Source organism: Colias eurytheme, chromosome 25, assembly GCF_061535395.1.
Source record: "Colias eurytheme isolate Ceu_HAF_F1 chromosome 25, ilColEury1 Martin Lab GWU primary, whole genome shotgun sequence".
NCBI lineage: Eukaryota > Metazoa > Arthropoda > Insecta > Lepidoptera > Pieridae > Colias > Colias eurytheme.
The window spans coordinates 6,421,398-6,436,702 of record NC_143004.1 but is presented as its reverse complement, the minus strand read 5'-3'; the positions used below and the strand labels follow the sequence as shown (position 1 = coordinate 6,436,702).

The window sequence follows — 15,305 nt, the reverse complement described above, 5'->3', positions numbered from 1 at the left end:
CCAGTACTCGGGCCCAGTAAGTAAGGAAAACGAAACGTAGAAGGTCATAGACTATAAATTGTGTAAAACCAAAAAACCACCAAAAATGTTTATTTATGAAATTATAGATCGTGGTAAGATATTTTTACAAATAAAAATAACAATCTGGTTATTAAAAATGTATTATTAACAAACTTTAACAAAAAAATTTATGAATACCAAAAAATATTTAAGTTACGTATTTTACATATGCAAACATTTAATTTCTACCAATTGAAAGTGTTCTATCGTACCGAATACCTAGTGCTCATTGGTTAAAATAATAATTTGAAAGGTATTCTTTGCGAACTGTGTATCCTATAGTTATGTCACTTAAATTTATTTAGTTTATGGTACATGGACGCGTCTCTTTCCTGAGTTTGCGAATCGCGACGGGGATTGAAATTTTTTGGATCTTTTGATCCTTTTTAATGGCTGCCGTATTGCGTGGTTGAATGTTTACTCTAATTCAAACATGAGTGATTATTCTTCTATGGCTACGCTCCAAAACAACAGTGTAACCGGGGGATTTGCGGCTGCTCTACAACGTGCGAAATTGGTAAGACATCATAATTTGCACAAAGCCTTTCTACCGTCGTACCAAATAACGATAAAGCGTGATTAATCAGCAGGTACTTCCTGATGCAATAATATCTGCAATGTACCCTCGTCTGTCAAATAAGTTATTGCCGCTATTCGTCTAACCTACTTTCGGAAATGCTATAACTTGGCGGCTCGATATCTAATCCGTGTATTGTATTAGTCAGTTCAATAAAGAAACGAATCTTCAATGGCGGCCAAAGCTGACTTTGACAGATGGTAGGATCATCAAAAAAGAAAATAAAAATAACGTAAATTGATAATTATTTTATTAATTATTTCAAATTGTTTGTTGACAAACTTTTTTGTTATTGTATTTGTGTATTTATATGAATTATCATATTTACGTTTACAGAATGTAATAAAATCCCCATAATACTTGTAATAAGCCCATAAAACTGAACAACTTTTCCCAAAGAACATATTTTGTCAAATTCCAATAAAACATTATTTACTTTCGCAAATGCATAATTGTCATTGTAAATTTATGATAAAAGCTATTATAGGGAAAATCAAATACATTTTAGTGATTTTATTTTTCCATTTTTTTTTTGCATACCGTACGGCCGTGTGTGAGCGAGAGGGAATGATAAGCGCCGCCATTGAAGATTCGTTTCTTTAAAGAACTAACTAATAACGTATTTTAGGTGGCCGCGAAGATTGAAGGTGGCGGAAGTAAGAGATCTCTTGAAGACGGACCTGAACCAAGCTCTAAGAAAATGGCATCAGCTGAACCACCTTATTCTCCACCACAGATGAGGTGAGAAAAAATAGCACTTTAAAATGTTGAACTTATTATGTCTAGTTGTTACTTCCTTCTTTTGTACTCGAAAAATGTAAAAGTATTAAACTTAACATTTTTATATATGAAATTGTAAAACATAACACTTTATTTACATTTATTCAATTGAAGATATTGATTTCTTTTTTAGAATAAGTGAATGGTTTGGTGTTATATTTTTCTAATCAATGTTTTTTTACATCTAGGGCTGCATCTGTTTATATAGGCAGGATATGTTATTCATTATAAAATATATCTCATTGTCAGTTTGCTTCTAAATCAACAAAATTACAATGTTTTCTTTACTTTGGTATATCAAACTTGTTTTGTACTTTTATTTTGTGTACTATTCCAGGTCTAGCATACATTTAATTTATTTGAATGCAGAAATATTTTCCTACATTCATTTTTTTAAGAATTATGTTCAATCTATTTTTCTGTATTATTTAAATTTATTTTTCATAAGCATACATGTACTTCAAAAGTTTATACAGCAAGGATTGCCATTATCACAATTGTATAAGCGAGTACATAAAGAATGCATCTATTAATTTGAGAATAATACACAAAGCATAAGTGCGAATGTAAAGGCGTTACTCAAGATGAAATATCAAGACTGTCAATGTGAAATATTGTACAGTGCGTCAGCAGCAGCGGCGGCGGCGGCGGCTGCGGCCGCGGCAAGGATCGCGGCCAACACTGGCTCCCCGCCGGCCCCGCCCGGCCCGCCCAACATGATGAACGACCAAGCCATTAATGACTATATCAGGGTTCCTGATAAAATGGTCGGACTCAGTGAGTAACCGTAGACTTGCTTAGAAGATTTACCGAGATTTGGATAAATTTGTTGTGGTGGATTTCAATTGGAAACGGAAACGTGGACTTGCTTTAGTCGCTAAACCTTTTTTCTGTTTAATTTTTATTATTTAATTTTTTTTCTCAATAAAACTATTGATGGCAGTAATCGGTCGCGGCGGCGAGCAGATCACGCGGTTACAGGCGGAGACGGGTTGCAAGATCCAAATGGCTCCGGACTCGGGCGGTCAACCGGATAGGCTTTGTACCCTCACTGGGTCGCGCGAGGCTATCGCTAGGGCCAAGTAATTACTGGATTTTCTTTTCTATGCTTATTTTTTTTATTTATAGAAGCAAACTGACAGCCTTTTTTAACTAGTGTGATGCTATTTACATAGGTAATAGGTAGGTAATATGAATTTGTAATCTAGTGGACTTTTTACCAAAAATACATAGTGTTATTTAAGCATGTGTTCTTTTAGTCTATTTTTATATAATGCACAATCATTTGTTAATAAGACGGCTACTATTCCTTTTTTATTATATGAATGCACTGATTTTCATATAATGTTAACCCGAATTGGTAATACTGAATTTTAAATTACCAATAAATTATCATGTACACTCATTTCATTCTTGCAAAATAAGCACTGGGTTGGTGTAAATTGAATACAAAATAATTATTTTATTATGTCTAAAACAATGTAACATTGTATTTAATTCAATGATCTTGTCTATACAGCTTATGTTTAATAATAATATGTATAATACTTGTTAATAAAACTAATTCATAAATGTGGTGAAACTGATTCATAGTCATATCAATTTCATAAAAATTTGAAGCTTAGTACAATTTTATGTCAATTATAAGATAAGATGAAATAGATTGTAGCGTCAGAAATCTTATACATAAAAATGAATCGCAAAATGTGTTGGTAAGCGCATAACTCGAGAACGGCTGAACCGATTTCGATAATTCTTTTTTTATTATATTCCTTGAAGTACGAGGATGGTTCTTATGTAGAGAAAACGTAAACATGTACCACGGGTGAAGCCGGGGCGGACCGCTAGTGTGTTATAAAAGTTGCATGTTGTGAATTGAATTAGCTATTGATTTTATAAAACAAATTGGATTGTTGATACTATCCACATTTTCATCAAAATAACTTTATGGGATTACAAAGATCACACATGTACATATTATATCATTGTGTTCTGTCAGATTTTAGGAAACAGCTTGTATTATAAAATTCATTCTTTTAATGCGTATTTATTATTTTTATGCAAGTATAATATGCGCTACATAATATTGTATTAATGCGAATAGAAAATGAGGTTTTCAGCATTTGTAATTATTTTACATATTTACAAAAGGTTACATAGTGTCGATGCATTGTAAAGTCGCACTAAAAAACAATGTAACATACAATACACTAGATACAATCAAGTCCCATAGCATGTAACAATTTTTTTATACTTCCAACTTGTTGAATTATGCAAACCGTACTGTCATTCAAATTAAGGACTCTACACACTACATATTATTCTATGACCGTAACAGGAACATGTTAGGATCGGAAAACACGATATCCTCTGCTTTGCAACTACTGACGGAGCTGAACAGTGACAGAATGATATAATGGGCATAGTCTCTTTTCAATACAATTTTTTTAAGTGAAACTTCTTTAGGCGCGTTGAGAAATTTCAAGGCGAGTCGTGGCAATACCGTCACTTCAATGAGTAAGGCGACGATTTTGGTTTATTTTAGGGATGTAACGATACATGATTTTGCCGATACGATACCGATACCGATATTTGTAATCAAATATTGGCGATACCGATATCGATGGCTTGGTAGAAAAATAAATAGTGAATAATGCATAAAAGTTACCAACATTTAACAGAGACTCAACTGTAAATCGTATTCTTTTAAATAACAATGCCGAATCAAAAAACAAGAAAACCATTTATTTTAGTATTATTATTTTGCAAAGTCAGTTAAACTTTAAGTTATACACATACAATCAGTTCCTAATAAAAGTTTACTATTGGTAGAGTTTTTACAAAAAATAAAGTGCGCACGCGCGGGCGGCCTCCCGCATCGTTCATTGGGCGCGGTTTTTTGAATTGTTTGATATCGGTATCGGTTGTTTTATAATCGGCTATACCGATATATCGGCTTGCCGATTATATCGGCCGATATATCGGTATCGTTACATCCCTAGTTTATTTGAATCATGCCGATTAGAAGTTTCGCTTCTGACACGTATGCTCGGCACACATGCTCTTTTTTTCTAATTACTTTTACGGTCATAGTATGATACGTTATATTTGATAGAGTCCTAAACCTATTTTTAATCAAAAAACATAATATAAACTCCATTTAACAGGGAGCTAGTAAACAACATAGTGAATCACCGCGGACGCGAGAATGCCCCGCAGCATCAGGAGCAAGGCATGTCTCCGATGCCCAGGGGAGGGGGCGGTGGTGGTGGCCTTGGTGTTACTGTAAGTTTGATCACATAGATTTTCATATGTATAATACATAATCATGATCCTTTCCCTATTGATAGTCTATATAAATGGCAAATACGAACTATGTGATTGTAATAAGACTAGGATTAATTCTGTACCATATTGTAACGTCATAGACTAAATAAAATAAACCTTCAGCAAAATGCAAAAAAAAATTCCTGATGACATAAAATTGATTCTACTTAATTATTTAGATTTACTATCATGCAAATTGTAAAAATAAGCTTTTTTTATTCTCTATATTAAACATTTTGTTTGTTTTTTAATTTTAATTTAATAAACAGGACGAAATCATGTTACCCGGACCAAAAGTCGGGTTGATCATTGGTAAAAACGGCAAAACTATCAAGCAACTGCAAGAGCAGTCGGGTGCGAAGATGGTAGTTATACAAGACGGACCTAATACTGAATATGTAAGTATTCATTATATTTAAATTATTTGTTTAATTTCATTAGTATAAATGTGAATTTAAACGTGAACTCGGAAGTCATATCTGTAACCTATATAAACCTTTGTTATTTGAATGAGTAAAAAATTGTGAAATTCGTAACATCAAACAAAGTTGTCACAATTAAAGTATGACTCATTTGAGGAAAAAAAACTTGTATTATCAAGTTTTTTTTCCTCAAGAGTTCATATTAATGAAGACTAAAATCTTTACTCTCTAAGCTTTAATTTTTTTTTAATAATGATGATACTTATAATATTATGAATTGATGGAATATTATGATTAAATGGGCTTGATAAATTTCTATACGGTTTATATATTAAGACAAGTTATTCAACAAAATAAAACAGGAAAAGCCACTACGTATTTCCGGTGACGCGTCAAAAGTGGAACACGCGAAACAGCTTGTGTACGAGCTGTTGCAAGACAAAGATGGCGGCCCGGTGCCACGGTTCGACGATGGGTACCAAGATCAGGGGAACGGGGTCACTTCTACTGAGGTAAGTTGAAAAAAAGCATGTTAAAGTCATTAAAATTGATAATACAAAAAAAAATATTCTGATATTTTTCGATTTCGGTTATTTCTAAAGTATAAATCGACTCGGTCTTTAAATTAATAATTGATTACAAAGAAGTCGGCATTAAAACGTAAGACATAGTGATTATACTGTAATAATAAAGTCAAATTCGTAATGTTGATGTAGAGTTTAAAAAACTACTCCTAAAACTAAGCTACTGTGAAAATCAACACAGTCAACAATAGATAAGAAAAAATGTATCATATGTATTTAACTAGGCAACCATTTTTCATAGTAACGACGAACAAAGGTACGCTTATAATTGCGACATATAAAGACAACAAATATTTCACACTAACCAGTAACTTTATAAATATGTATTGGAATAGCATCATTTGAAGAACGTTCACACGAAAAATTGAACAAAAATTCTGTTCTGTTAATGTATTACATTTACTTTTCTTCTTTATCTCTTACCTTGGGCAGTCTGGAAGAGATCGCTAGTAAGCGATAAGGCCACCTTATTTACCTACCGTATTAATCCGTTTTGTATAATTGTAAATATTTTACTTGGTATGGTTTATTAAATTGATAAAAAAGACGTTTGGCACTCGGGGACTGCCGCGGTAAAGCTATTGCATGCTATGCCTTTAAGCCACACCTCCGTGCCCGTCGGAGTGGGGAGCGTGAGGTTTTTTCGTTACGCAATTTCTTGATTCGGTCCCCGCGCTCAAGGCCCGCGATAGAAGCTATGGAATAGCTTAATAAAATAAATAAATATTATTAAATATTTTACCCAGGTCCTGGTACCAAAGATAGCCGTCGGTGTAGTGATAGGCAGGGGCGGTGATATGATCAAGAAGATACAAAATGACTCGGGCTGCAGGGTGCAGTTCCACCAGGAGAGGGAAGAGGGTCCGGGGGACAAGAGGTTTGTTATTTTAGTTATATTTGCACAAATATAATTTGCAATAAAAAAGTGTGTGTTCCGAGAACATGTGTCAGAAGTGAAACTTGTTTGGCAAGATTCAAAGATATTTTTATCCAAATAAATGTGCTCATATGCTTTTTCATTGTCAACATATGCATACATGCTTTTACATTCTCAACATATATTATATAGTATTTGTGGGAAATCTAATAAGATATTTTTCTAAAAACATTACTTTTTTCATTAGATGCTATCTGCAAGGGCTGCCTCACCAAGTCGACCATGCGCGGCAAATGATTGAAGACCTTATCAGCAGTGTTAATGTAAGTTTACTTTTGTCGCATATTCTTTAGAGATTTTAGTATATAATACAGTAGCACCTCGTTAAGTCGAACCTCGATAAGTCAAAAACCTCCAAATCTCGAAAAAATGTCTTGTTCCCTTCCCTTCAAACCCGAAAACCTCCGTTACTTGAAATCTTTACCCTCTGTTAGTCGAAATTATCACTGAGTCCCTCCAAGCCATTTTGGTACATATTTTCACTCTATAACTCGAAAAATTAAATTTGACCTCTGTATCTCGAACATAGCAACGTATTATTTTACAACCTTTATATTTATAACTTGATCATTTGGAATTTATTACCTCTATTGTTCGAACAAAAATAAATTACCGCCTTTAACAACTTGCCGACAGTACAAGTACACTATTGTTTCTTAGAAAACATTTTAGGAGTATACGATAATAAATTTATGACTCACTTAGACATGTGTTTGCATTAAGTTTCTAATGACGAAATTATCGATTCATTAGCTCAGAAAACCGATACTAATGATTAAGATGACATAGAAGACGTGAATAGTACATGCGCTCCATAGGTTTCCATCAAAGAGGCAAGAACCGCATTGAATACCTTACGAAATTTTATAGAGCAAACCAGTTTCTCTGAAGAAGAAGAATTTTCTGCTCTTTATAGGTTAGACAATGCTAGAGAACAACCAAATTATCTAAAGCAAATAATATAATAAATCCTTTTTTTAATGCCACATTTTTTATTTTAAAATGATTTGAAAAAATGTTGATTTGTAATAAATAAAAACATGTTTGTCACCTCTGCAAGTTGAATTTTAATTTATTTTACCTCTCTAATTCAAAATTTATAAGAATAAACCTCAAACTCTTTATGTCGAATCAAAATCCGCCTAAGTCGAAATCCTCCATAAGTTGAAAACTCTATAACTCGAATTTTTTGGCGTCTCCCTTGATATTCGACTTATAGAGGTGCTACTGTATATTGATTTGGTATGGTTACTTTGGTAAAAAAATAACAGTGTATTTCAATATTAGGTAAATTGAATGAATTTAAAATATGTATACATTTTTAAGCAAATTAATTTCAGATATCAAATGTCGTTATTTATTAATCAATAATATCATTTGTAGTTATTGAATATTGATTATCAAAAAGTAAACAGTTTAGTGTGAAATTAAAAGCTCATAAAAAATATTATCACATCTTATCTGACCATTAATAAAAACTTGAAATGTGAAAGTATGTTCTTGTTTCTTTTAAATTAATTGAGCTATTATGTATTGAACTTTTTTTCCGAGAAATAAATGAGATTTTATTATTATAAGACCTCTTTAGTTTAAATCGACCTAGACAATTTATAATATTCAATTTTATCATACAGTTGGCAATCCGTTCGGGCCGAGGCCGACCAACAAACAAAAACCAGGGTAACAACGATAGGGACAATCAGCAGTGGCAGGATAGCGCTCCAGAAGTGAGGGTCAGCTTCACCGTCTCTAATGTGAAGTGTGGACTCATTATTGGCAGAGGTTTGTAGATATGAGGGTTTTTATTAGAAATTTTATATGTTTGAAGAATTTTAAAGAGTAGAATATTTTATATTGTCACATGGAATTTGAACCGTTTTTGTCTTTTGCTGTACTGTGGCATTGCCTCGGAATGATTGAAAGCAATTTGATCTTACAGATCATTTCAATTTTGCCCATGTTTTATTTTTGTTTAAATATTTTGTGTTTCAAGTTTGTTTACAAAACAATGTGGTTTCACTTTTACGTAAAAACATCTACTCGTCTCTCAAGTTTAATTACAAATTTGGTAATTAGTTCACTTTGATGATTTAATTTATTTTTAATATAAATACTGATGATTATAATATAATATTTATTTCTTCCTCTGTGAAGAACCATTTTCTTGCTCGTGTCTCAATGTATGTGTTACATGTCGGTCGGCCTGGGAAGGTAAAAAAAGACTAGCGATCCTACAGTTGAAGTTTTACACTAAATTCCAAGTACAAATAGCTAAACAATATTATTACACAGGTGGCGAGGTAATAAAGCAAATAAACGCGCAGTCTGGCGCTCACTGCGAGCTCGATAGACGCGCGCAGAACCAGGACCGCGTGAACAGAACGTTCTTCATTAAGGGCCATCCAGATGCGGTGGAGAACTGTAAGCGGATCATTATGGAGAAAGTTGGCATGGTTAGTGACTCTACATTGTATAAATAAATATATTGTTAGACGTAACTTTTGATTTAATAGTTTTGTAGATGAATAGTTGTCAACTGTCTACATAAATTAGGCAGTTGTGTAGAATCGCAGTACATTCTTATTACATACAGACTAATATTTAACCCGGCCTCCTGTGTAATTTCTAAAAATATATAATGAATTGTTATGTGTTGTGTACTAGATAACAGCGCAACAAAGAGCAAAATGTCTGCCGGGGCAACTAATTATATATAAACTAGCGGTCCGCCCCGGCTTCGCCCGTGGTACATATTTACGTTTTCTCTACATAAGAACCATCCTCGTACTTCAAGTAATATAATAAAAAAAGAATTATCGAAATCGGGTCAGCCGTTCTCGAGTTATGCGCTTACCAACACATTTTGCGATTCATTTTTATATATAAGAAGAAGAAGATTACATAAGAAAGTTATTGTAACAAAATATAAAATATGTCCTCTAATAAAGATAAACAACAAATTTAATTTATTCACTTTATGATATAAATTGAAATAAAACCTATGTCTGCAGTTTGACTGTACATCATCACAATTTTATTTCACAATTTATTACGTTAAAATGGAGAAGCCCTTCTGGCTAACATTGAGACCACACAAAAAAAATGTTTCAATGAATAAATGAATTATTATTATAATATTGTTTAGTAAAAGTGAAAATATATAATTGTTTTGTAGCCGGTGAACTTCGTGCCGGACGGCGGCGGCGACGGCAACAGCGGCAACGGCGGCAACAACGGCAACAACGGCGGCGGCGGGCCCGGCGGCGAGTTCTACGGCGGCCCGCCAGCCTGGGGATACAACCCGCACTGGCACCAGCAGCCGCAGCCGCACCAGCCGCAGGTCCGTGACGTCATTTGAGTTTTTTTTTTATTTATATACGGCCTGTGACCTGTCGAGTCGTAGGTTGTTGTCAAATGTTTATTTTTTTTGTAAGTGGCCAGTTGCAAGTTTGTTGTGTTGGTGAATTTTTTGAAGTGAAAACTTCTTTAGCGGCGTTGGGTATAAAATCTTAAACTCGCGTCAGGACACGTGGCCTGATCGAAAAAGCGTAAGACGGATTATTTTTTTTTGCCCTTATATTCCGTTACGCGCCATCTTGTTTATATCCCTACCACGCGTGATTGACGTATTTCTGTAAAGTTGCATATGGTAAATTATTTTTTGAAAAATAAGGTCATAAAGAAGTTTCACTTCTTACGTGTGTACACTAGTACACGCACACATTTTTTTTTATACAGCAACAGCAAGTGCAAATCAACCCGTCCACCGGACAGCCAGACTACTCCCAACAGTGGATTGACTACTATCGGTCCCTCGGACTCTAAAGCACACTCAAATAAATTGTTTTTTATACAGCAACAGCAAGTGCAAATCAACCCGTCCACCGGACAGCCAGACTACTCCCAACAGTGGATCGACTACTATCGGTCTCTCGGACTCGTGAAGGAAGCAGAGGCCATTGAGCAGCAAGCGAAGCAGCAGCAGCAGATTGGTGAGTTATTTATATGGTTTTAAATGTCTTTAACTTGTGGTATAATTGTCTTTAACTTGTCGCGTCCTATTCCAATTTCCAGGTTATATAAAAATATGTTATTCATAATTTTTAATATTTAGAAATTAGACAAGGACTTAGTCTCGTCAAATTTCTAAAGGTCTCCCCGTGACCACGGTCGCTGTAAAGTGTGCGAAACGTCGGGAAAATAATATAATGAATAAATCGCGTTTAAAATCCGTTTTTAATTTCTAAATGTATAATACTCGTACAATCAAATACTAGAAAATACTTATTTAATCTTTTTTGACGTGACAACGTCTTATAATTCGATAGAGCCGGCTGCACGCACGAAAAAACATGACTCATGCGGCGTTACCTCGCTCTGAGGCGTTCCATAGTGCAAGCGAGATCGCGGAACGACCGACAAAGAAGCACAATCGGCCTTAACGCTAGGCGTCCACTAGGCGGATCGGGCCGGGCCGCATCGCAACGCAAAAATACGCCGGCCTATGTTTTGTATGAAACATCGTCCATTAGCGACGGATCGGGTCGGGGCGGGCCGCAACGCATTGGCGGATATCGCTTCGCAGGCGGATTTCTGCCGGCGGTGCGCTGCGGCCCGGCCCGCCCCGACCCGTCTAGTGGACGCAGGCAGGCGGATGTGAGCGGCGAGCGTCTGTTAGATAAAATCCGCCTAGGCGGTCCGCCGCGCCCCGTACAGGTGGACGCAGGAGCAAACAGCGCGTCCATTAGAGACGGCCCGTTGCGATGCGACCCGCCCCGATCCGTCTCTAATGGACGCCTAGCATAAGACGTTGTCACGTTCAACTATCATCAGTAAACCGACTTTACAGACAACCAATTTTTATTCTTGTCCAGGCTCGAACAACACGGCGAACACGTCGAGCCCGAGCCCCGCGGCCGCGCCCGCCGCGAACAACTCGGCGCCGGACTACAGCGCGCAGTGGGCGGAGTACTACCGCGGGATCGGCAAGGTGAAGGAGGCCGAGGCTATTGAGGCGCAGATTAAGGCCAAGGTGAGTAATTTGGAGTCCGAGGCAACAGCAACAACAAGCAACACTAACAGGAATAAAAATCGAAATTACACATATACCAATTCATTATTAATTGAAAATATTTTTCAAATGTGATACTTATAAGCAAATAAATAGCATTCTGTTCGCAGTAACAGAAACAGCAGCAACAATAAACATCTAAAACACATCTACCCATAATTCAATATGATATGAACTGCAACACGAATAACAATCACATCTAAAACACACATAATTTATCATACTTCCGCCCACTTTTCACCCCGTAGCCACTGCAAAATAACACAATAAACATATTATTCAATATCTAGAATAATGATTCAAAATACTCATGACCACTTTCCACCCCACAGCAACAGCAACAACAGCAACAAGCACCCCCGCAACAAGCGCCCCCGGCCCCCACATCACAACCCTCAGGCGCGTCGCCCGGCGGCATGGGCCAGTACCCGCAGTACCCGATGTACCCGCCCGTGTACCCGTACGCGTACACCCCGTACGGCGGCGGCCAGCAGGACGCGGCGCACCAGTGAGGTGGGTACGTGAGCGTGGATGTAGTACATACATTTATAAATAGTATAGACAAAGCTTGGTACAACCACGCAAATCGGTCTCACTACTACAAGCACATGAGTAAATAAATGGTACAAAGACAAAGCTTCTTAAGAACGTGCAGAAGTTCGTACCTATTTCAGAAGAGGTGTTAAAATGTATTTTAAACTTATTTTAAAAAAAATTATTACGTTATTAATATTTTGACTTTTATAAATAACACCACATTTTTCCATAAATATATGAAAATTTACAACTGTAAAAACAAACAACCATTCTCAACTGGCAAACTGTGTATGTGATAAATGATAACACCTCCGCAGTAGAAGTGCAGACATCTGTCATGTGCTTGTAGTAGTGGCACGAGTTTGCGCGGTTGTATGAAACTTTATCTCTGTACTATTTATTTACTCATGTGTGCGTGTGTTTTGTGTGGAAAGGGTAGTTATGTTTGAATTTTTGATGGATAATAAAGATACCAGTATGTCTGTGGTTTGCAATGCTTGTTGGTAATGCTGTAAAACTGAAAATCTGTGGTAAATGTTAAAAATGTTATGACGATTCAAAATTGCTTTTATAAGAAGTCTAATTGAATAAATAAATGTTTGAGTTCGAAAGGAGTTATGATTGAGTCTTTGTTAGTCAGGTTTTTCATAATAGTCCGCTTTTTTACCGAAAGCCCTAATGATATAAATGAAAACCTTCCACTAGTTTTTTTTAAATATTGATTTACAAATCTTTTAATACTATATTTTAAGTCTCTTTTTTGTTTTTTTTCTGTTTCTAAAGACTTTGGCAAATTAGTAGAAATATGATGTGAAACTGAATTCTATAAATTTAGTTTGCAATTTATTTGATTCATATCCTGACATAACATTGTACCTATAGCACCAAGCACCCATTATATATGAATGAAGGCTTTTTTTGCATAGTGGTTAGTACACACTGCTTTTTTTGTTTTTTTATATGTTTTTTTTATACTTACTATATTTAATTTTCAAGGTATTTTGTGTGTTTCATTGTATTACATTTTAAATTCACCATACTGTTGATATATTTACATTATTTATATGTTATAATATTATATTTTTAAATGCTAAATTGAATGAATATGGTGTCATAATATATTTGATTACAGCTTACATATTTGGTTTAAATTGTACTTTTTATGAAATGTGTACTTTGGTTTAGATACTGGTTTATTTTTTATATTGCATGTTTGAATATAAATGATATTATATTATTTTAACCATATTTAATGCACTGTGTTTTTAATTATGTATATTTATAAACATGCTATCATTATTTTCGTATTGTTAAACTGTTGGGGGCACATATACTTCTATTTCTCGATCTTTTATATGATGAAATTATTAATTTGCACAAATATACAAGAGTATCTATAAATAACAAAATTAAAAAAAAATACTTGTTACAAACAGCAATTATTTCATTACATATGTTTTAAACTAACTACTTTAGTTTCTAGATTTCAGTGAAGTTTTCTTTTTAATTAATTCACAATATGTAATATATTTTACTCTTCTAATGAGAAATAAAAGTTTTCTAATCTTACTTTTACGACTTTTCACTCGTATAAGAACTATATGCGTTTTAATAAAAATAAAATACAATATATCATAAGTAATATTTAAATTTACGTATATGTGTCCTCAAGTCATAAGTGTGTCAGCGCTGCGTGTGTGTAGTGTTGCAGATGTGTGTAGCTCGGAGCGGCAGTTGGCGTCTCCACAACGACACGAGCGTTATATTATATATAGTATTATTGTGATTTGTGCCATGTCTGTCTGTCTGATTGCAGAAACCGGCCGCGAGACAACGTTACGGAATGAAGATACCTCCATTGTAGTTTTATCTAAATATAAGCTTTCGGAGTACAGCCAAAACGTTCACTTCCATACTACCCGCAATAATTTATAACATACTTGTTTTTTGCGGGCCTCTATGAGATTATATCGCTATTGTCTTTCCGTGACGGCCGTGTGGACTATCCTATCTATTATGTATATTATTATTGTGTGCTAGTGCCCATTTCGATATTGATCATTGTCAGTTTGTCCAGGTGTAAAATATAGCCACACAGCCTTAGATGTAACAGTGAACCGACGGAGCTTAGAGAGAAAGCGATTGAGACGTCGCGCCGCGAGGACTCGAGGTAAATGCACTGTTGAGTGACTTAGCTTACACATACTGTGGTTATACTGTTGGATATCGTATGCGCAATCTCATGATTTTATACTGTGTACAACGGTTGCGCGTTTGGCGATTTTCACATAGAATTGTAAATTTGAATAAAATTATCAAATGTGTCGATTTGATTGATTGAAAACGTCATGCCAAACATGTACTTATTATGCACCAAAATCGCCAAGCGTGTAACCATATTCTATGATTGTTTATGTAAATCGGAACGAGTTATAAACGACATTTGAACTAATTTGTTTAGATTATAAGTTAGGGACGATGTTTCGCGACTCTCTTGACAGCTCAATAGGTTACTAACACAATTAAAAATTAAAAATTCGAAAACGGACGGTAGTCACATAAAATCTTTAGAATGTATTTAAAATTTTAGCTTTGATAAATCTAGGTGTGTATCGACGGTAATGTGTCTTACATTCCTCATGAATATTGTTCGACTCTAAGAAGGTTCGAGAGTTCATTGCACAGGGAACTACCCTCATCATTGTACTAATATTAAGATATAAAGTGTATGTTAATTGATATTGTGTTCATTTTATTTATAATCACATATTCTCTCCACAGACCCGGAGGTAAGTGACCCTAAAAATGAAACTATACCACGAATATTTTACACATATACGAGTGCATATTTCTTTTTATTTTAATTTAGGCTATTGTTGATTTTGATTTACATTTTTGATGCCATTTAAACTGTCATAACTGTGCATTTAAACGTGTTATCATAAGTATTGCCATTTTTTAGTATGTGATTTCACGTTTGGTTTACTTTTTTCATTATAAATGACTGCAT

General features: G+C 35.0%; 1 protein-coding gene across 3 annotated transcripts; it reads left to right on the top strand.

The window, feature by feature from the left end:
• The first annotated feature begins 360 nt into the window (after positions 1 to 360).
• Positions 361 to 15,036, top strand: Psi (P-element somatic inhibitor). Of its 3 annotated transcripts, none has more exons than XM_090116190.1 (16): positions 361 to 577; positions 1,266 to 1,378; positions 2,040 to 2,194; positions 2,361 to 2,499; positions 4,585 to 4,702; positions 5,014 to 5,142; positions 5,529 to 5,678; positions 6,497 to 6,627; positions 6,875 to 6,950; positions 8,322 to 8,469; positions 8,980 to 9,140; positions 9,863 to 10,027; positions 10,544 to 10,679; positions 11,562 to 11,719; positions 12,091 to 12,271; positions 14,112 to 15,036. In XM_090116190.1, the coding sequence occupies exons 1-15, from the start codon at positions 494 to 496 to the stop codon at positions 12,268 to 12,270; spliced, it is 2,043 nt and encodes a 680-aa protein (XP_089972316.1). In that variant the 5' UTR covers positions 361 to 493; the 3' UTR covers position 12,271; positions 14,112 to 15,036. The 3 variants fall into 3 exon arrangements, with proteins under 3 accessions (XP_089972316.1, XP_089972317.1, XP_089972318.1); XM_090116191.1 differs by having other exon boundaries at positions 12,091 to 12,275; XM_090116192.1 differs by lacking the exons at positions 2,040 to 2,194; positions 2,361 to 2,499.
• The last annotated feature ends 269 nt before the right edge of the window (positions 15,037 to 15,305 follow it).